Genomic DNA, 24852 nt, shown 5'->3' with positions numbered 1-24852 from the left:
CATCACTGCTCTGCTCCCTTGTGTCATACATTACTGTGTCCTACACCTAATCCTTCCTCCACACATGCTCTATACACTAGTCACAGCTACATCACTAATATCATCACTGCTCTGCTCCCTATTGTCATACATTACTGTGTCCTATACCTAATCCTTCCCCCACACATGCTCTATACACTAGTGACACCTACATCACTAATATCATCACTGCTCTGCTCCCTATTGTCATACATTACTGTGTCATACACCTAATCCTTCCTCCACACATGCTCTATACACTAGTGACACCTACATCACTAATATCATCACTGCTCTGCTCCCTATTGTCATACATTACTGTGTCATACACCTAATCCTTCCTCCACACATGCTCTATACACTAGTGACACCTACATCACTAATATCATCACTGCTCTGCTCCCTATTGTCATACATTACTGTGTCATACACCTAATCCTTCCTCCACACATGCTCTATACACTAGTGACACCTACATCACTAATATCATCACTGCTCTGCTCCCTATTGTCATACATTACTGTCATACACCTAATCCTTCCTCCACATATTCTCTATACAATAGTGACAGCTACATCACTAAGATCATCACTGCTCTGCTCCCTATTGTCATACATTACTGTCATACACCTAATCCTTCCTCCACACATGCTCTATACACTAGTGACAGCTACATCACTAATATCATCACTGCTCTGCTCCCTATTGTCATACATTACTGTGTCATACACCTAATCCTTCCTCCACACATGCTCTATACACTACTGATAGCTACATCACTAATATCATCACTGCTCTGCTCCCTATTGCCATACATTACTGTGTCATACACCTAATCCTTCCCCCACACATGCTCTATACACTAGTGACATCTACATCACTAATATCATCACTGCTCAGCTCCCTTGTGTCATACATTACTGTGTCATACACCTAATCCTTCCTCCACACATGCTCTATACACTAGTGACATCTACATCACTAATATCATCACTGCTCAGCTCCCTATTGTCATACATTACTGTGTCACACACCTAATCCTTCCTCCACACATGCTCTATACACTAGTGACACCTACATCACTAATATCATCACTGCTCTGCTCCCTATTGTCATACATTACTGTCATACATCTAATCCTTCCTCCACACATGCTTTATACACTAGTGACACCTACATCACTAATATCATCACTGCTCTGCTCCCTTCTGTCATACATTACTGTGTCATACACCTAATCCTTCCTACACACATGCTCTATACACTAGTGAAAGCTGTATCACTAATATCATCACTGCTCTGCTCCCTATTGTCATACATTACTGTGTCATACACCTAAACCTTCCTCCACATATGCTTTATACACTAGTGACAGCTACATCACTAATATCATCACTGCTCTGCTCCCTTGTGTCATACATTACTGTGTCCTACACCTGATCCTTCCTCCACACATGCTCTATACACTAGTGACATCTACATCACTAATATCATCACTGCTCAGCTCCCTTGTGTCATACATTACTGTGTCCTACACCTAATCCTTCCTCCACACATGCTCTATACACTAGTGACAGCTACATCACTAATATCATCACTGCTCTGCTCCCTATTGTCATACATTACTGACTACATCACTAATATCATCACTGCTCAGCTCCCTATTGTCATACATTACTGTGTCATACACCTAATCCTTCCTCCACACATGCTCTATACACAAGTGACAGCTACATCACTAATATCATCACTGCTCAGCTCCCTTGTATCATACATTACTGTCATACACCTAATCCTTCCTCCACACATGCGCTATACACTAGTGACATCTACATCACTAATATCATCACTGCTCTGCTCCCTATTGTCATACATTACTGTGTCATACACCTAATCCTTCCTCCACACATGCTCTATACACTAGTGACAGCTACATCACTAATATCATCACTGCTCTGCTCCCTTGTGTCATACATTACTGTGTCCTACACCTAATCCTTCCTCCACACATGCTCTATACACTAGTCACAGCTACATCACTAATATCATCACTGCTCTGCTCCCTATTGTCATACATTACTGTGTCCTATACCTAATCCTTCCCCCACACATGCTCTATACACTAGTGACACCTACATCACTAATATCATCACTGCTCTGCTCCCTATTGTCATACATTACTGTGTCATACACCTAATCCTTCCTCCACACATGCTCTATACACTAGTGACACCTACATCACTAATATCATCACTGCTCTGCTCCCTATTGTCATACATTACTGTGTCATACACCTAATCCTTCCTCCACACATGCTCTATACACTAGTGACACCTACATCACTAATATCATCACTGCTCTGCTCCCTATTGTCATACATTACTGTGTCATACACCTAATCCTTCCTCCACACATGCTCTATACACTAGTGACACCTACATCACTAATATCATCACTGCTCTGCTCCCTATTGTCATACATTACTGTCATACACCTAATCCTTCCTCCACATATTCTCTATACAATAGTGACAGCTACATCACTAAGATCATCACTGCTCTGCTCCCTATTGTCATACATTACTGTCATACACCTAATCCTTCCTCCACACATGCTCTATACACTAGTGACAGCTACATCACTAATATCATCACTGCTCTGCTCCCTATTGTCATACATTACTGTGTCATACACCTAATCCTTCCTCCACACATGCTCTATACACTACTGATAGCTACATCACTAATATCATCACTGCTCTGCTCCCTATTGTCATACATTACAGTGTCATACACCTAATCCTTCCCCCACACATGCTCTATACACTAGTGACAGCTACATCACTAATATCATCACTGCTCTGCTCCCTTGTGTCATACATTACTGTGTCCTACACCTGATCCTTCCTCCACACATGCTCTATACACTAGTGACATCTACATCACTAATATCATCACTGCTCAGCTCCCTTGTGTCATACATTACTGTGTCCTACACCTAATCCTTCCTCCACACATGCTCTATACACTAGTGACATCTACATCACTAATATCATCACTGCTCAACTCCCTATTGTCATACATTACTGTGTCCTACACCTAATCCTTCCCCCACACATGCTCTATACACTAGTGACAGCTACATCACTAATATCATCACTGCTCTGCTCCCTTGTGTCATACATTACTGTGTCATACACCTAATCCTTCCCCCACACATGCTCTATACACTAGTGACATCTACATCACTAATATAATCACTGCTCTGCTCCCTTCAGTCATACATTACTGTGTCCTACACCTAATCCTTCCTCCACACATGCTCTATACACTAGTGACAGCTACATCACTAATATCATCACTGCTCTGCTCCCTTATGTCATACATTACTGTGTCACACACCTAATCCTTCCTCCACACATGCTCTATACACTAGTGACAGCTACATCACTAATATCATCACTGCTCTGCTCCCTTGTGTCATACATTACTGTGTCATACACCTAATCCTTCCTCCACACATGCTCTATACACTAGTGACACCTACATCACTAATATCATCACTGCTCTGCTCCCTATTGTCATACATTACTGTGTCCTACACCTAATCCTTCCTCCACACATGCTCTATACACTAGTGACATCTACATCACTAATATCATCACTGCTCTGCTCCCTATTGTCATACATTACTGTGTCATACACCTAATCCTTCCTCCACACATGCTCTATACACTAGTGACCGCTACATCACTAATATCATCACTGCTCCGCTCCCTATTGTCATACATTACTGTGTCATACACCTAATCCTTCCTCCACACATGCTCTATACACTAGTGACACCTACATCACTAATATCATCACTGCTCCGCTCCCTATTGTCATACATTACTGTGTCATACACCTAATCCTTCCTCCACACATGCTCTATACACTAGTGACATCTACATCACTAATATCATCACTGCTCTGCTCTCTATTGTCATACATTACTGTGTCCTACACCTAATCCTTCCTCCACACATGCTCTATACACTAGTGACATCTACATCACTAATATCATCACTGCTCTGCTCCCTTGTGTCATACATTACTGACTACATCACTAATATCATCACTGCTCTGCTCCCTATTGTCATACATTACTGTCATACACCTAATCCTTCCTCCACACATGCTCTATACACTAGTGACATCTACATCACTAATATCATCACTGCTCTGCTCCCTATTGTCATACATTACTGTGTCATACACCTAATCCTTACTCCACACATGCTCTATACACTAGTGACAGCTACATCACTAATATCATCACTGCTCTGCTCCCTATTGTCATACATTACTGTGTCATACACCTAATCCTTCCCCCACACATGCTCTATACAATAGTGACAGCTACATCACTAATATCATCACTGCTCAGCTCCCTTGTGTCATACATTACTGTGTCCTACACCTAATCCTTCCTCCACACATGCTCTTTACACTAGTGACATCTACATCACTAATATCATCACTGCTCTGCTCCCTATTGTCATACATTACTGTGTCCTACACCTAATCCTTCCTCCACACATGCTCTATACACTAGTGACATCTACATCACTAATATCATCACTGCTCAACTCCCTATTGTCATACATTACTGTGTCCTACACCTAATCCTTCCCCCACACATGCTCTATACACTAGTGACATCTACATCACTAATATCATCACTGCTCAACTCCCTATTGTCATACATTACTGTGTCCTACACCTAATCCTTCCTCCACACATGCTCTATACAATAGTGACAGCTACATCACTAATATCATCACTGCTCTGCTCCCTATTGTCATACATTACTGTGTCACACACCTAATCCTTCCCCCACACATGCTCTATACACTAGTGACAGCTACATCACTAATATCATCACTGCTCTGCTCCCTATTGTCATACATTACTGTGTCACACACCTAATCCTTCCTCCACACATGCTCTATACACTAGTGACAGCTACATCACTAATATCATCACTGCTCTGCTCCCTATTGTCATACATTACTGTGTCCTACACCTAATCCTTCCTCCACACATGCTCTATACACTAGTGACATCTACATCACTAATATCATCACTGCTCTGCTCCCTATTGTCATACATTACTGTGTCCTACACCTAATCCTTCCTCCACACATGCTCTATACACTAGTGACATCTACATCACTAATATCATCACTGCTCTGCTCCCTTGTGTCATACATTACTGTGTCATACACCTAATCCTTCCTCCACACATGCTCTATACACTAGTGACATCTACATCACTAATATCATCACTGCTCTGCTCCCTTGTGTCATACATTACTGTGTCCTACACCTAATCCTTCCTCCACACATGCTCTATAGTATAGTGACAGCTACATCACTAATATCATCACTGCTCTGCTCCCTATTGTCATACATTACTGTGTCATACACCTAAACCTTCCTCCATACATGCTCTATACAATAGTGACAGCTACATCACTAATATCATCACTGCTCAGCTCCCTTGTGTCATACATTACTGTGTCCTACACCTAATCCTTCCTCCACACATGCTCTATACACTAGTGACAGCTACATCACTAATATCATCACTGCTCTGCTCCCTATTGTCATACATTACTGTGTCATACACCTAATCCTTCCTCCACACATGCTCTATACACTAGTGACATCTACATCACTAATATCATCACTGCTCCGCTCCCTATTGTCATACATTACTGTGTCCTACACCTAATCCTTCCTCCACACATGCTCTATACACTAGTGACATCTACATCACTAATATCATCACTGCTCTGCTCCCTTGTGTCATACATTACTGTGTCCTACACCTAATCCTTCCTCCACACATGCTCTATACACTAGTGACATCTACATCACTAATATCATCACTGCTCTGCTCCCTATTGTCATACATTACTGTGTCATACACCTAATCCTTCCTCCACACATGCTCTATATACTAGTGACAGCTACATCACTAATATCATCACTGCTCTGCTCCCTTGTGTCATACATTACTGTGTCATACACCTAATCCTTCCCCCACACATGGTCTATATACTAGTGACAGCTACATCACTAATATCATCACTGCTCCGCTCCCTATTGTCATACATTACTGTGTCATACACCTAATCCTTCCTCCACACATGCTCTATAGTATAGTGACAGCTACATCACTAATATCATCACTGCTCTGCTCCCTATTGTCATACATTACTGTGTCCTACACCTAATCCTTCCTCCACACATGCTCTATACAATAGCGACGACTGCATCACTAATATCATCACTGCTCTGCTCCCTATTGTCATACATTACTGTGTCATACACCTAATCCTTCCTCCACACATGCTCTATACACTAGTGACACCTACATCACTAATATCATCACTGCTCTGCTCCTATTGTCATACATTACTGTGTCATACACCTAATCCTTCCTCCACACATGCTCTATACACTAGTGACACCTACATCACTAATATCATCACTGCTCTGCTCCCTATTGTCATACATTACTGTGTCATACACCTAATCCTTCCTCCACACATGCTCTATACAATAGCGACGACTGCATCAATAATATCATCACTGCTCTGCTCCCTTGTGTCATACTTTACTGTGTCATACACCTGACCCTTCCTCCACACATGCTCTATACAATAGCGACGACTGCATCACAATCCATCCAGTGGTTCTTGAGCTTAGCCCGAACACACAGACAGACGTCTACCAGGGATTTTATTGTTTACTATGTATAGATACTTATTTGGGGAGTAGAGTGAATTCATCGCTTGCATAGGGAAGGGTTCTCTACTGTAAGAGGGGTAGATGTGGATTCCTGAGCACGAGTCCTGGTGTGTATAGAGGACATGCACCGTGACTGTGGAAGATTCCATTTTTCTTCCTGATGAGTAAAACAATTAGAATTTTTAAGAGCTGAACTTGATGGGTCTCTGGGCCTTATTCAGACCCGATCGCAAGCGCTTGAGCGCTCGCGAGTGGGTCGATGGTGGGCTCTGCGCACGCGCAGTGGCCACAGTGTGCGTGCTCAAGCCCCTGGCTCACTACAAAAGGGGCAGCTGTCGATGTCGATCAACATCTCGCCCCATTTTGTAGGCGTGGCCGGGGGGTGGCTTCATAAACTGAGGCGTTCCCAAGCGAACGCCTGCCATTTGTGGGTGGTCCCACTGACATCACCAGTGATGTGAGTGGGAGAGCTTCCGGCTTTATTGGAGCCAGAAGTTCTCTGGGGCTTGCGGCCACGAGACCCTACCACAAGGGTCTCTTCGCATGCCCCGATGGCCGCGATGGTCTAGACCATCGTGACCATCTACCTAGCCGCTCGCTATGCGAGCAGCCAGGAGGCCGCACAAAAAAAACGCCCTGATTCAGAGCGAGCGCTCTTTCAGCGTCCGTCTCTGAATCAGGCCCTCAGTTCAACCTTCGTATCTATGTAAGTAAATACCAGCATGCTGGTGCCAGTTGCATAAATAGGTCGTTTTACTTTTAGTGCCTTAATGTCTCCCTCGCACTCCAGTATGCTGATGTTATTTAGCAGAATAAAAGTATGAAAACATTGAGGAGGGGGACGCAGGTCATTTTTAATCCAATTTATCCTGTTTTCCGTATTAACGATACAATATCTGTGTTCTGTACTGTATCCTATAGTAATGTAAACGTTTGCGTAGCAGCAATTGCTACGGCCTGTAGAATATTTGGACGCTCCCTTATGTACCTGTACTGTACTGTTTTTCCCTGTTCTGTACCCTCAGCCATATGTACAGCGCTGCGGACCACTTATGACCCCCTATAATTAAAGTTTAATAAGAATGTCCCTAACCTGTGTTCTTCTGCTTGTCTTTCAGTCTCCGGATGAATATTCTCTCATCTGGATAACAGCCGATCTCCTATCATTCACTGTAGTTATAGGAATATTTATATTGCAGAAGTAAGTGCTGGGTTTTGTTCCTGTTATGCTGTGTGTGGGGCATTTATCTCTGGTTTCCTATGACAGCGAGTAGCCTTTGTTATGTCTGGTACATCTCATACTGGTCTCTGTGCGCCTATAATCTAAGGATCGCCTGTGTATATAGAGCTCCTCTGTAAGATGAAAGACTTTACACAGATTCCTCATATATAGCCTTACCATAGCACCTTGTGGCTCGCCAGCTGATGCTGACCTGCAAGCTCCATCATGCCCTGTTAGTCTTCAGGCTGACAGAGCATGTTGGGACTTGTAGTCCCTCTAAAGCTGTAGAGCCACTTGCTGTCTATTTCGTCTCTAGATCGCTCTTGCGGCCGCTTATCGGGAATCTGCGTGTGCGCAGGGCCCATTCTGCGAGTGTGCAGATTGGGTCCTGCTAAGACGCACGCAAGCACTTTAATGCCTCTGCCTGATTGACAGGCAGAGGCATTTATGGGGCGGAGCGGCCGGCGTTCCTGGATATGGGCCGTGTCTGCTGCGTTTGCCAGGAGTGGCCAGCACAGGGACTGCGTGAACATACGCAGTCTGCTGGGCTCGCAAGCCGGCCAGCCTGAGTAAGCTGAGGCTTACTCAGTTGGCAGGCCGCCCGGCGCCATCCACCATCGCGACCATCGATTGTCACGATGGTGATCCCAGCCTGTGCCCTCCGTTCGAAGTGCTGGGATTGCAAATGCAGCAGGGGTGTCATACAGGGGGTGTCATACAGGGGGTCATATACCACCTGCTACATTTGCATTATTGCAAGGATCGCAAGTGCAAAGCTGCCTGCGTGCACTACACACTACAGTATAGGCCCGCCCTACACACTACAGTATAGGCCCGCCCTACACACTACAGTATAGGCCCGCCCTACACACTACAGTATAGGCCCGCCCTACACACTACAGTATAGGCCCGCCCTGCACACTACAGTATAGGCCCGCCCTGCACACTACAGTATAGGCCCGCCCTGCACACTACAGTATAGGCCCGCCCTGCACACTACAGTATAGGCCCGCCCTGCACACTACAGTATAGGCCCGCCCTACACACTACAGTAAAGGCCCGCCCTACACACTACAGTATAGGCCCGCCCTACACACTACAGTATAGGCCCGCCCTACACACTACAGTATAGGCCCGCCCTACACACTACAGTATAGGCCCGCCCTACACACTACAGTATAGGCCCGCCCTACACACTACAGTATAGGCCCGCCCTACACACTACAGTATAGGCCCGCCCTACACACTACAGTATAGGCCCGCCCTACACACTACAGTATAGGCCTGCGCTACAGTATATGCCTGCGTGCAGCTTTGCAATTGTAATCCTTGCTGAATCAGGCCCTTATTGTGTGTGTGATAAGTGTTTATAATAGTGTTATGTATAGTTATATAAAGTTTTTGTTCTACAGCAGTGTACTCTTGTATGTGAGCATATGGATGCAAAATAATCCTGTAATAATAATAGAATATGTCCTATAAAAGGTTTAGCAGCAGAGGCTGGAGGGCCACATTACGTAGAAGGATAGTGCCCACATACACTGCTGGCAAACTGATATCACCCAACATTTCACATGGCCAAAAAACAACTAATTTGTTATAGAAATATTTCATGTTTTTAAGGACTCCTAAATCTGCAAACTTTCAGATGCACTAGATCACGCAGTGGTACAGTATAAATGAGTGATCATTTTATTCGTGTGGGAGTTGAACGGAACTCACTGAATCCGTTTCCGCGTAGAACTCTACATATCCCCCAACGTTTCAGAATAACAAATCGGGATCCTCTGGGCACAGCCATTGGTCCTTTCCCAAACTGTGCGACCTTTTGTGAATAGCTCCACCCGAATAAATCAGGCTCGTCCTGCAAATAATGATCAGGGAGGAAGGGGGATGGGTGGGCATGTGACCCGAAAGAGGAGTACCCCAATAGTGGGTGGGGATGCTAGACAGATCTAGCAGCTCTAGAATTACCCCCATTTTTAACATTTTGCAACCTGAGGTGATTTCAGCTCCGTTGTCCGTCCTCCATTAAAGTAGTGTGTCTCTGTTCTAACTTCACCAAGTTCTTTACATCTTGTACATAAAGTAACAAACCTACCAATACAATGATGAACTGTAGGGTGCCTGCTGCCTGAGACCTGGGCCTGTGTAAAGTTATACTAGTCATAGAGACCTGTGAGGCAGATTTGAGGGGAATGGGCAATGGCAGCCAGTAAAAATAGGGGACCTTTTGGGGAGGGGGTCCTGTATTTCAGAATGATGGGTTAAGTTTTGTTCATTTACGTTCTCCGGTGCACTTTAAACCATTGAAGTGTCCTAATGAACCTGAGGGAACTTTGTTTTACTGTATGTATCTTACAGCCCGACGACTCTGTGAATCCTGTGGGCACCTGCACAGGGCAGCTTAGACTTAACTTTTTGGAAGCTCAATAACATCTCTGATTCATCTTTCCATAGCTGCCTGGTTGAGACGGGTTCTAGCCAGTGGTTGCAGGAGAAAATATAGGTTTTGAAAAGTTTTCTAGCCATTACAATTCTTTTATAATTGTTTCAGATTCCTTCCTTATAGCTAAAGGGAAAACAAAATTCTGGACTTATTGTATTTACCGTAAATGTGAGTCTGGCCTTATAAATATCAGTATCTGGGTGAGACATGGCTGCTTTTACTGTCTATACGTGACGGACCCTCGGCAATGCTGCTGGTGGCTGGGTGTACGATCCCTGCTAAGGCCGGGTACACATCAGAACGACGGGCAATTGGCAAGATGGGTGACCCAATTTCCCTTGAGCCCAGAACAAACGATATCGAGCGTACACACTGTACAACCCTTCTAGCGACGGAGCGATTTAACGTGTCGTTTGATCATATATGATTCATCGTTGCTCCTGTACACACTAGAACAACCATCTTTAAGAGGTGACGTCTTCAGAGGCCAAGTATTACGTGGTCATCAAGTTGTGCACGATGCACCACAGCGTTCATGATATCTTCTCGGTCGACGGCCAACCAGAGGGTTTCATATGCGGCGCACGGGAGCACGCAATTGTGCATACACACTGCACGATATACACGAATTGTTGGTCCAGTTTGATAAATCGTGCACGTATCATTCGTGTGTGTACCCGGCCTTACACCTATATGATATTTGACATAAACTGACCCAGGCAGCCTGGACTGTGCAAACATAGGAGGGACGAGGTTCATTATCTCACTGGTGGCTTTTACATTATAAAATCAGTGAACAAAGATATTTTGCTGATAAATGATGTCAGTGACCGGCTACGGACGTCTCTTAGGCGCCCTGCCTATCACAGCCGTCTGACACAGCGGTCAGAGTGACAGCCGCCGCGCACTCCCAGTGTGGATAATCATCGGCGTCCTGACGCAGTGCGGCTGCAGCAAATGATTCCTTACCGATGTGGGTCAGTTCCCGTGGCTGAGCCGGACTAATAATCAACAGAATATATTCGAATTTGCTGCTCTGCAATGAAAAGACGGAAAGTGGCTCCATGGTACCGTGGTGCTTCTCTCACACACGTGCGTGTTCTCACTAACTGATCATTGTACATGGGACTAGGTGTCTGTCCATTTTATTCATTTTTATGACTTACCATGGGGGATGGTCTTACAGTGTGCCCCCCAGTGGCCAAATAATCATGTGACCCCCCCCTCCTGTACCCATCAGACTTCCTCACATGCACCTCACACCTATCCCTATGTCCCCCATGTGGTAGGGGGGCATTGTTAGAGAAAGGTGCACCTTGCCATTTATTGTTTTTCAATTGCAATGTAAGAAAAGTTAATTTTTTTCACTTTTTTTTCACTTTTTTTCAATTTTTTTTTTTTTTGTGTAACTGTGTAATGGAACAGTTCATTTGCGGAGCCACGTTTTGTATATTACCAGCTCGATTCTTAGTCAGAAGCAGTGTGGACAGCCGGAGCAGCCAGATTTAGGATCTTGCGCCAATGCCAGTATCCGTACGGCTTCACGCTTATAGCACGCTGTGCGTTGGTGTCTGATTCTGAATCGGGACTTAGTGTTTTTTTTCTTCGCTCTGGACAATTGTGGACACGATCTAAAACGACAACTACAAACTCGTATCATCGTATCTTATTCCTAAAGGACCAAACATTCAGGATCAATGCACACTGGGGAAATAAATATTTATTACAGTACAGGACTATTACTGTTCTCAAGAGCTTGCAATCTAATATATAATATAAGGCGATTAATGTAAAAGGTATAAGTGCATGCGTTAAACAATGGACCAAACCCCATAATAATGTCCCTGGTGTAATATTGTCCCGCTTTTCTTAGGAATACTGATGGGCCTGGGGACAGGGACAGGTTGGTGTCACACCTGTGTTTTGGACGCCAGGCCCATTGAAATGACTGTAAATGCTATAGCCTGACGCACACCAGAGGTAAATGTTCATGAGAGACATTCCTAAGAAATCGGCGCATTATACACAAGCGGGAAATACGCCGATTCTAAGATGAAGGTCCGACACCAGCCGTAAGGAGCTGTAGCTACGGTTGAGGGGAGATGGCAATCCCTATGGATGTAAAACCCATTTTTTTTATTTTTTATTTTTTTTACTACACCCAGATCCTTTTGTATTTTATATTCTTAAATGTAATTTATTCCACAACTCTTGTAATTGTTCTTCAGCATATTTAATTAAGTTTTAATATTGCGACTATTCTTAAGTATTGTATTTTTTGTAACCTCTATATATACTGTAACTGTTTACATGCAACTTTTTGTGATGGTCTTCAGATTATGCAATTTATTATGGAAAAAAATCTTGCATGAAGGATATCCAGAAGAGTGAGTGGATCAGGAGATACTGTATTGCTTCCATTAGTTGATTGTATCTATATAGTTTTTTAATAGGTCTACTCAAATCTGAAGCAGCCATTTTGTCTTCTTAAACAATATCCATAAGAAGGCAGGCTTTTCGTGCAAGGAACGCCTGATATCACGTAACCACTGCTTCTGGAAATTGTTTTTGTGAGTTGGACCAATATTCAGAGTACATATGAGAGGGGTACCTGGTTCTGTGTGATCCAGCAGGCCATTTTCCCATGAATATTGGTTCTGCCTACAAAATGGCTGCCTTTGCTGTAAGAGGCAGCAGGTGCAGTTGAAGTCTACTTGTGACCTGATGCCCGGATCAGTTTGTTGACGGTTGCAATTGATTTTGTGAAGTATATCCCAGCCCATCATATAGAAATTCAGATTCCTGTGTCTGGCATTGTATAATATCCACATCGGCTTTCCACTTGTTCCATGGTCATGAGGCGTAATGTTATAACTACTACTAATCTTTTGCTTTACTGGCGTGTTTAATTTCATAACACTTTGCATGTTCCTCCTTTCTTTCTTTCTTTCTCTCTGCTGCATTCTGGCATCTCACAGCTATCACATAATCAGGTAATTCTGCCGTCCCGCTCCTCCGTCCACCCCTGTCTGTCTGACTCTCATCCATCATGGCGGAAGTGCAGGAAGACTGTGCTCTGTGCCTTTATAATTAACGGCTGAGAGAACGACCTCTTCATTCCAATTCAAAATACATTCAGGTTTTGTACGTTATAGGGATTACAGTGGCTGCAAATGTGCCGTAATCCATTTCAACCAATCAGTGAAGGACAATGCAAGTCCCATTGTGCAGGCAGCCATTTTGTGGGTGCAAACAATATTCATGCCAGAATGAAATCAATGTAGGTCCACCCCATATAATGGCTGCCTACGCTGATGTGACATGACAGGAATTAGAGGCTACTGTAAATAAAGCAAATATTTTAAACCCAGTTGTGTATATAATCCTGTATACACACTAGTGCGGTTTTTGTTTTTAGAACCTGTTTTGCATTTGCGACATGATATATGTATGGTCCGTAAATCATACATTGGTTGCACATGACGCAAATGTCGTACTTCTGGTAATATAATTAGGGCACAAATGTTCAGAAAGTATCATAACAGGGGTAAAATATTGCCATTGCGTCAAGGAGTTCCCATATACTGGGGGAGGGGAGGTTGTTGTGTCACTGGGGGAGGGGTTGTTGTGTCACTGGGGGAGGGGTTGTTGTGTCACTGGGGAGGGGTTGTTGTGTCACTGGGGAGTGGTTTTGCCTGCAACAGATATTTTGGATGTGTTCCCCCAAACATGTAAATCAGGACATGGCTTGTCTACCTCTAATACCCGCCTCTAATACCCCTACCATAAAATCACCCTTGATTTGGAGCACGTACCAGGGGTCCGTGGTATAGGGGGAACATACCATCTAATAACAAAGTTGTTTCTATCCTGTTGAAATTGGGACATGTGAGACTACGTAGGGCGTAAACCGTTTTTCCTTTCAACAAATCTGCATATTTTAGCACCACATAAAATAAGACTTGTACTGAAATGTAAAATGCATCTGGGAATTTCTTCATTGTTGAATTTGATAACCTCGCCAAAAAAAATTTTCAATTTATTATTTTATATAGTATGACGGACAGCCCCTACTTCTATAGACCATAGATTGTCCTCTGTTTCTCATCACTGATCATTCTTTTTTTTTTATTTGTTTTCCTGTAGAAATTCTTAATTTCCTTCCTTCACTCAGTAGTGGATTTCTAGTATAATCCAACTTGTGTAACAGAAAATCACCTCACTGGTTGAGTTACCTGAGAATCGCACACAATGCGAACGTGTGTTACCCTTTAGGAGAACATAGAGATTCTGCATTAGGTAGAAATCATCCATAAATCTATGTGTTCATGTTCCAGTGACTTGTTCTTGCCAGACAGAATTTGGCTGGCAGGGCATGTCAGAACTTGTAGTTCTACAACAGCTGGTGAGCGCTAGCTATTTGGGGTTCTCGACGTTACACACAATCCATTCCTGATTAAGGAGAACAGACTTCTGGGAAATGCATGGAAGCCCCTTGTGTCACTGAACTACCCACTGGGTTTCTGGTGAACGGCATGGTCCTTTGCTGACATAAGAGACTGTTTCACCCCTGTTAGGGCTCAGTGCAGGTTAGGACTTTCTGGCCAGTATGTGAATCACCGAATAGGCTGGACCTCTATAAACAAGTCGTTTTTCACAAGTCCATTCCTAAATAAGAGAGGGTACCTGATGAAGATGGTATTTTAATATATAAATGTATTTCTCGTAAATCACGCTGTCCCCTAAATGCTGGCACATTAACTTCAACCTTAAGGGAAAGTTGTATAGGGGTTTGTACTCTAAATTATGCAGATATATCGGGCCATATGCAATTAGACACACAGTCCCGTTTTTAGCGAAAAAATTTTCACTGATGCAAAGTTTTTGCATAAACTGCATATTGTGCAATCCTATTGTGGAACTATTCACACGTGCAAAATCTCCATACACAAGAAACCAGCGAAAATGTTTCACCATCTCGGAGCAGTTGAAAAGTTTTGCAAAATCCATATTTTGGACTAAAAATGTAGGTACTTGGTTCAGAACCCTTTGAACACCCCCACTAATGACAAATTAGTCAAAATAATTTTTTAAGTAGCATAATTTGGACAATAATGACATGTCATTTTTGGGATGAAAAATGTAAGAGTGTTGGAAAATGGGTTTAAAGTAGTGAGTCTGGTATTTTGGGGGGCTGTATGGATGGGACATTGCAGCTGGCCTACAGCCGGTGTTTTTTTTTTTTTTTTATTAAAGTGCACTTTTATGACACAAAAATATTATTGCACCCATTTTAATGTACCTCTAATTTACCTGCAGCATTTATTTTGGCCAAAAAATTTATTTCTATAATTTTTCCACTGTTACCCAAAAATGCATATAACAGCCACTTGACACAATTTAAGTACCCAAAATACACTTATTAGGGCCACTAATACAGGTCCATATTTATTTCCTATGTCAGTTAAAATTTTTGTGGGGTACCGATAGATTTCCCCAAAATCTGCTGTACTTTTCGCAGGTTACACGACTGACTGTTTTTGGGTGAATTCCTCAACGTGTCTTTTCTAATAGGATAGTGCGAAAAATTGGAGCGCGCATAGACCAAAGGCGCGAAAATATCGCACCAAAAGCCTCACAGTTCACCGATGTTAACTTTTCGCTTTATCGCGTCTAATTGGATATGGCCCTTAGTGCGTTTAGATAACATGTGGGATCCTTCTGGATCCCACCACGTGCGGCTCATAGCGTTTCCAGAATGCCTGAACACACCACATACTCCAGATGTTGTTTTAATGCATGTGATATCGATCTCCCTAACTGGTGTGCAATTTATCTCCGACACCCCATAAAGGCTGCTCCAACTGCACGTTCAGGCTGGATGTAGGGTCATGTTTTTGTGTGGGACATCTCACAGTTTTTGTGACCTATGTTTGGATGTAATTACTAATAAGAAATTGTTCCTTCAGGTACCAAGTGACCTGGTGTTGGTGACCTATGTATGAGGTCTAGAACGCTTAATGGTTTGGCTGGGATTGTACTCTGCGTTCCGCGTAATAAAGTTCTGCAGCTGTAATTGTATTGTTGAGGTTCTGATGACCATACATTCACAAGGACTTGAAGACTAGTTGGAGTAGGTTCCATGCTGGAATTGGGCAATGAAGCCTTGTTGCCTGATTTTGTACACTCTATGCATTGGCATATAATCACAGAGATTTGTTTATGTACTATATAAGGCGTTGCGGAACCCTTGTGGCGCCATATAAATAAAGGATAATAAATAATAATAAAGAGATATTGTTGTACCCAATAGGGGCACGTTTACCCTCAAAAATAAAATCCATCACATGGCCCCTATGTGAAGTTCTGGACACCACAATGAATTTTCAGGTTCTGAATATTGCTCCTGCATCATGCACCTCAGTCGGTCGGCCCATCACTTCTCCTGTAACCTTTTACCGACCCGTCACGCTCCCCGTGTACACATGTATTTGTGCCATCCTTGTGCACTAAATCTGTTTTATTGTAATAAGAAAAATCAGGCTGAACCTCAAGTTTGTGACGTCCCAATGACCAACGCCTGCCTCCTCACCTTTGTTTGGCTTTGTCTATGCTGTCCGCAGGAGCAGGCTCACAATTTGTCTCCTGACATTTGTCCAGTTTAACGGTCTGAGATTCACAATGTACGTTCTGTTACAGGTGGCGACTGGGCAGCATCCGAACGTACAATCCAGAACAAATCATGCTGAGCGCCGCCGTGCGCAGGTCAAGCCGGGACGTCAGGATAATGAAGGAGAAACTCATCTTTTCCGGTGCGTTGGTTTTTGTGTTGAGCGTTTTCGGGCCTGCGCAGCACAGAAATGATCTCGTATGTTGTCGAAAAGTGATGAATGCCAGTGTCCGCACCCTCAGCAGGCGCACATCTGCTTATAGCGAGTGGCCCGATTTTGTTTCTCGTGCGGCCCTTTGATGGTCTACTTGTCTGAGATAGGCCAGTAATCATACTCCCTTTTCCTCCGACCCAAATGCTGGAATCACCGACTGTCCGATGTAATGTGCCATAGATTATAGAGCTCGTCCTGACCACATAGACTGGAATATCACGCCCGATAGAAGACAGTAGGCCCAATTTCAGTGTGCGTGGCCCCTATATTATGTGACCAGAATGTTGTCCCGGTCGGACTGTTGATATAGATACGAATTGACCTAGAGATTTTTTGTTGTACTGTTGATGTGGAGATAAAGTACTTCTGAAGTGACTTCATAGCGAGTTTTGAACATGAATAAAATATGTAAATCTATCAATTTAACATTGTCTGCCCATCACCTAAACCTAGTGTAATGGGCACATAAAAATGGCCGCCTCCGCTGTATAATGGCCACTGATGAGCTTTGAAGTGTATGTATTTTTAATTCCTTGCTTGTTTTTTGAACAGAAATCAACAATAGCATGGATACAGCTGACGAGCTTTCCCTGTGTTCGCAAAATCGATACGACTGTTTTGCCAATGACGCCATCAGTCCAACACCAGACAGGAAAACCAATACGAGCTAGAGCTACTGTACAGCGAGACCTGAGGAAACAAACTCACCGCAACTTTCTACAGTGAAACGCAGAAACCTCTACTGAAGTCTACACTTTCCAAGTTTGGGACTTTTTACGGGACACTTTATGCCAGGATTATTTGTTATTTTTGCAATTTGATGGGGGTTTTTTTTTCTGTTGTTGAATAATCTGGACTGTGAGTTGTATATATGTAGAAAAATATTTGAACCCCTTTTTTTTTTTTTTCACCTTTAGTGTATTTTTGTGAGTAGGACACAAGCAAGTTCTTGTGTGAACTATTTTTGACTGGCCTGAGTGAATGTTGATCATGCAGCCTGAGAAAGTTAGTCGACCTTTGGCCACATTTGCTGGTCTTAATAGTTATAATGTCACCACTCGGTCCACGCGTCCTTCTGATGTACATATCTTGCACTAGGAGAGTTTTGGACACTGTAAGAGGACCGGTGGTCTTCTCAAATTGGAGGCGGACATTTTGTGTGCTGAACCAACGTACGTGCGAGTGCAGTTTTCCCCTTCACCAGGAATTTGTGACTTCGCAGATCCACTCCCTGATGAAATATCTGTGGTACTAGTACCTAGTAAGTTGTGGGCCGCATCCTCGCAGACAATGGCTCACACAAAATGGCTGCTTTACACTGTGTGTATGTGACTGGTGCTAATTTGGGATATGGGTGCAGAGCTGTTCCTCACAGGTTAAGGTGTATGTAGAATTGTGGTCGAAAGACTGCAGTGTAACACTTATTCACAATACTGCAAGGCGGGCATAATATATAATTAAGCAACGATTGAGAGCCATGTTTCAGCATCATGGAGGCAGTTTGGTGACATACATTCGTATCTATTTATCTAGCTGTGCATAGTTTAGCAAAGACACCTGTCATTTATACACATCGCAGGCTGCCATCTACAGGCTGTACCCATACCAGACCCATGACAATGTGGTCTGTGAATTCTCTAGTAACCAGTGACGTCACAGTGACATGATGCATGATGTCACTGAAGTCTAGTCAACCCAGGAGACTTCGTTCTCTTCCACCCTGGTTCACTCAGCAATTGTGTGTAAGCCATATGGATTATGCCAGGAGCCTTTTTTGCAAAGTAAAATGACTTCTATTTTGACGCAGGATGGATTGTCACAGGGCGATACGCACATTTAAATTCTAAATAATTTCACTTTCAAAATCAACCACAGGGAGCTGGGATAATGTCACATAAACACTTAATTTCAGACAACCAAGTCCGCAACTACTTTATAAAGAGAAAACACACTGACGAGCTTACTGTAAATCTGGGTAATATCCTTATGGAGCAATTATGTCACCCACATAATTAACTCGGGCAGCGTGATACTGTGGGGTGAACCATTTACATCTAGACAAAGCTTTATAATTTCCATTTATTTGGACAGCATAAACTGAGATGATGTGACTATTCAGGAAAGAGTTTCTCTGGGAATGTTTAGAGCCCCGAATCACATTATATAATATTATGAATTTTGCTGTTATTTACAGTAGATGTATGCTCCCTATAATAATATGGGATAATGCAAGCCATGCATTATTATGGATACTAGGGGGCTTATTTACTAAGCAGGGGCTTGAAAATCTGCGGCTTACCACTGCGTTTTGCTATCAAGAACATTGTCCTTTTTACATTTTGGGCTTTAAACACAAGCCACCGCTTAGTAAATAACCGCCTAGAAAGTCACCACGGACCATATAAAAGCCCAAAGCTGTATCAGGTTACAACATAAGATGAGGTGAGACATTATTATAATGGGGAGTGCTTTATTACTTATAGTACAGGCATTTGCCTATAAAACACTAAACTGATGACATCACACTCAGATTATAAACTATCCTATCAAAACTTATTAATATATGTACAAACACCTGTATGCATAAAGAGTATCACTTGCGGCCATATATAGTTTTATACAGATGACGGAAATCCACGGTTACTTATTGTACCCTATTAATGTTCAGCACAGGACGTATTCACCCTTATCATCGGGTTTTCCTGATAAGATGGGAACTCATGATTTCTATAGATATTATACACAGGAGATTATACAGGGATGTAGTCTGCATACAAATACCGGGGGGAAGGGTTAGGCACCGGGGAGGGAGGGTTAGGGTACCATGCGTTCCTATGGGGGTCGGGATTCCGCTGTCTGTATTCTGATCAGCGGTATCCCGACAGTCAGGATTTCATACCCAATATACATGCTGTATATTAAGGTCACATGTAATATTACTATACAACAACTGCGTGAGCGTAAGTATTGTGCCGAAATCCAAGCTAATAAACCGGTATCCGGGAACAAATGATTAAAGAGCCCTCTTCCCCTCTGGTTTCATTATCTTGTGCTCTGTCTATCCATGTGCGCACATTAAGGAGGCCCCGCCCACTGTTATGATGACATCACAGATTTTCTATAGCCGTGCATTTGCTTTCTAGCTATTATCTGATAAAGGAAACTTTCTCCTTTTCTTTTATGCTTCCTGTGTTCCCAATAGTGATTTCTGTGGTGGAATTCATAGCACGTTGAGATACGGGTTGCCCTCGGTAACCACTTGTCTTTCCTGAGTAATCTAGGTTATATATGATGATATATATATATATATATATATATCTATCATCAGCTGTCCTTCCTCCTATCTGTTTCCTTTCATGCTACAAAGAAACCCATTTAATAATAAGATAATAAAAGGTTGCATAATACAACTGGCCGGAAACAGTTTTACATAAATTCGGTTTATTTTATTCCATTTCAAAGTACAGTATAAATAAGTGTAATATCTGTGTTATCTTTAGTCTCTCAGCACCTTTTACACTAAGGGAAAGTGAGTACATATCATTTATCATTTTAGGTAAATAAGAACTGAGTAATTCTGTGTCACATGGCTGCTTAATGTATATAGATAACACAAATGATCTGTAATTGTTATTATCCTGGAGACTGGGCTTCATAACACTAGTATAACTTTTTTTGTCTGCCGCACGGTCGCACCGAATCTCCGAAGTGGGAAAATGAAAGTGAGGCCATTGTAAGATGATACATGTACTGTACAGCGATTTGAATTACCAGATCTTTATTAATCCAATTTCGGGGATGTAAAGGACACTAAATTGCTCTCCCTGTCTGTGCTGGCACTGAAAGGGTTGATGACGAGAAGCTCACATCATTAGTCCGCCTTGCTTCTCTCACGTTATTGGCCATTACCGGGCTAAGGCGTTGTCACCTCGGCCAGCGCGTTCCCTGGTTTATCTGCACCTGTCCACAACCGTCCTTCCAAAACAGTATTTATTATGGTGTCTTCTTTAAACAGGCTGTATGTAAGATGATGTACATGTAATTGTATTTTATTGGAGAATAAATGAATTTCCTATGGTTTCCTACCATCAACGTTGTCGTTTGTCTTTGGTCATTCATTTTGTTATTCAGGTGAACTTGGATCAGGATGCATAGACAGGAGTACCAAACGCCCCTGCCTATGCACCCGAAACATAAAAACATAAAAAAACTAAATAGTAGGTGGCGCTTATCAATCACAACAGTGGATCATATATCAATATTTTATTCATACAAAACAAATGTATTTCAGACCGTAAATAACCACTATTTATAAATCTCCCGGGAGTGGGGTTATAGATACATTAATATAAAAATGGATGTTGAAAAAGCCGCCTGGTGCGGGGAAACGCGTCGAGGATACGGGACTTGTGGCAGAGCTCCATCGAGCATACGAAACTTGCGATAGAGCTCCCCTGTGAAACCCACCTGCATTCACCTGCACCTCACGTGATACCACTTGGCTATGCGGGCGTCTTTCACTCGCAGGGATTAGGTTGGTGAGTTCCGTGGAGAGAAGAGCCGAGTCATTGTATCGGGAGGAAAATTCACACTGCTGGATAAGTCGCTGCTTGCCTACCATTGGAGCAAAACTTTAGCGTACAACAATTGTGAGTACCGTGGAGAGCTGGGATCCTGGACGGCTCATTATTCCTTACTATTACAAGGTGAAACACATGAGCACGCTCTCATTGCTGACATTTATTATTGGAACATTGTGGAGAGTTGTGATTCTCGGCATCTGGCTGTGAGTGATCTAAAAGCTACATTATTTTGCTACATATCTTGCTATGCATCAGCGATATAAACTTACAAATCTGCAAAATAACAAAGACAGCTACATAACAATATTGCAAGTATAAAAAGACTCTGTGGGACAGAGAGATCCTATTTGTAGTGGATGATTTAACTATCTTGATGCCTGCCATAAGCTAACCTACATGCATTTGTTTTTTCTACTTCAGGGTCCATAGGGGGTCCACAGGGTTGACCTTGGGGTTATAGCTGGAACAGGATCCATGGGCACCACACAGTTAAGCTTTTAGCTCCCAGGATGCACTTGGGTCCTCCTCTATACCCCGCCCCCGAGCCACAGGCACCTCAGTGTAAGCTGGTGCCCGGCCGGAGTCGGTCACCGCGCAGGGGGGCTGCAGGAGCAGCCCCCAGAAGCTTTTTTATTTTAAGTTAGATTTTATTTATTTTAATCTTTTTACTACAGACGGCAGCGAAGGGCTGTCTGTACAGACGCCCACGCTGCCGCTCTGATCCCCGACTGGCGCCGCGACGCCAGTACTGATCTGGGGATCGCGGCGGGAGGGCAGAGTCCGTACTAGCCGGACTCTGTCTACCTCCCAGGACTGCTGCCGGAGTCGCGCGGCGGCGCGCGGAATGCCTTAAATGCAGTCCTTTAGCTTCCGGTCCTGGGGACAGACCGGAGGCTGCTGGCAGTGGCGGCGGGCCCCCCCATAACCCGTGGGACCACTAGACCACCAGGGATAAAGGGGCAAGCGGGAAGCCAGCATCCCTGGGGTTATGGCCAGCCAGGGGAGGAAGCCTTCCCTGTTCAGCGGCTCCTCCCCTCAGCTCAGCGCGCCTTTCAGCATGCAGTCTGGCGTCGCTGAGCTGTAGTTACACGGCCACTCCTCCTCTGAGGTCTCCAGCGGCCATTTTCCCAGTGGCAGCGCAGATCTCAGGGAGCACGCGGACCGGTCCCCCTGTGTACCTCTCCCCTGATTAAGGACAGCGTACACAGCACTATAGCCCTCCCAGACACTGAATCTGGGCAGGTTGATTGTAGTGTAAAGGTGCAGTGAGTATATCTTCCTGCATGGTATGTGACTATTGCTAGTGCTGCCGTCTGTGCTTATTTTCTACTTACTGTCAGCTTATACCTATCCCTTCACTTCTCCTACAAGCCCTACAGGTGTGTGGGGGAGGGGCGTTTCTACTGACCTCACTTATATAGATCACGTATTTGTGAGGTCCGTCACATACAGTTGTGTGCTACTCAGTGCCATATTGTGGGCTGTTGTTCAGCACACCGGTGAGTGCGTTTTACTTCTACCCTGGTGCCAGATATATAATATATTCTGTCATGTCAGACGAGGAGGTTGAGCGCTCAGTGGCTCCGGTGTTGGCCTCCTGCGGACGCTGTTCTGCAGGAGTAGATAGGGAGGATTTGTCACAGGATGGCCTGTGTAGTCGATGCCAGGTGGCTCCTGGCCCATCCAGACCTTCTCTGGCGCAGGAACCACCGTGGGCGATGTTTTCTCAAGTGCTGGTGTCTATTGCGGACCGTCTGTCGGTCCCGACTGCTCTCCCTACTAGGGCGGTGCCCCAGCCGACCATCCCCCATTCCCCGGGTGTCCCGCAGTTATTGCAGAGTCCTCCTGGGTCTCAATCAGTAGGTCCCTATGCGGGGTTGCCTATGTATATACAGGCTTCCCCTGTGCCGCAGCAGCCTGTGGTACCTTTTCAGGCCCCTATGGCGACTCCTCCACCATGGGTGGATGTGCTCTCCAACTCCATGCAAAATTTGGCGGCCGCTTCCTCGGCTTTTCAGTCAATGTTGCAGACTGACATGCCTTCTAGGATTTCAAAACGCCCACTCATGACACGGGCTGCTCAGGTATCGGACTCAGAGGGTTCCTCAGATGATGGGGAGGTCCCTGATGACACTGACTCGGACGCCTCGGTCCAGGAAATGGATACAAAGTCGTCCATTAATGTGCGAGCACTAGTTAGGGAGGTGCGAGCTATTCTTCTTATAGAGGATGAGGCACCGGTTCCTAAGTCGAAGTTTCCTAGTTTAAAAAAAAAAAACTAAGGTGGCTTCTGCGGTGTTTCCCCTGTCGGATCAGTTGACGGATCATATGGCGGTAGCTTGGCAGGCGCCCAGTAAGAGATTCCTTCCTCAGAAGCGGTTGGCTTCTAATTACCCCTTCCCTGAGGCACATTGTAAAAAATGGGAAACTCCACCGGCGGTGGATTCCCATGTCACCCGTTTAACTCGGGGCGCCACCTTACCATTACCGTCGATATCCTCGCTGAAGGATCCCACGGACAGGAAAGTTGAGACTTGCTTAAAGTCTATTTACTCCCTCTCCGGGGCGGTGGCCCGACCGTCCATGGCCATCTCCTGGGTGGCCAAGGCCATTGAGGGGTGGGCCAATGCATTGGAAGATACCTTCCCAGACGACGCTCCGGATGTCCAGCGGGCGTTGTTGGGACAAATGAGGGACGCTGCTTCTTACATTGGTGAAGCTTCTTTAGATGCTAGCCTGCTGACCTCGCGGGTATCGGCTGCAGCGGTGTCTGGCCGCCGATCCTTGTGGTTGCGGTCCTGGAGAGCGGACTCTGATTCAAAGAAGGGTCTGGAGGCCTTACCTTTCAATGGGGTATTACTATTTGGTCCGGACTTGGACAAAATAGTGGACACCC

General features: G+C 44.2%; 1 protein-coding gene across 3 annotated transcripts in view; it reads left to right on the top strand.

The window, feature by feature from the left end:
- The window catches only part of GDPD5 (glycerophosphodiester phosphodiesterase domain containing 5), a 245371-nt gene extending 223906 nt beyond the window's left edge, over positions 1–21465 (top strand). For 2 of the 3 annotated variants that reach the window (XM_088444013.1, XM_088444014.1), the window contains exons 14-17: positions 7937–8019; positions 13468–13482; positions 17189–17301; positions 17926–21465. In XM_088444013.1, the coding sequence (XP_088300139.1) occupies positions 7937–8019; positions 13468–13482; positions 17189–17301; positions 17926–18044 (330 nt within the window). In that variant the 3' untranslated portion in view covers positions 18045–21465. The remainder of the gene's footprint in view (positions 1–7936; positions 8020–13467; positions 13483–17188; positions 17302–17925) is intronic. The other variant, XM_088444016.1, reaches the window with a different exon arrangement.
- Positions 21466–24852: the final 3387 nt, after the last annotated feature.

The sequence above is a fragment of the Taudactylus pleione genome, unplaced genomic scaffold, assembly GCF_031769625.1.
Source record: "Taudactylus pleione unplaced genomic scaffold, aTauple2 ptg000344l, whole genome shotgun sequence".
NCBI classification, from domain to species: domain Eukaryota; kingdom Metazoa; phylum Chordata; class Amphibia; order Anura; family Myobatrachidae; genus Taudactylus; species Taudactylus pleione.
The sequence above is the reverse complement of the archived record's forward strand: the minus strand, read 5'-3'. Positions and strand labels throughout refer to the sequence as shown.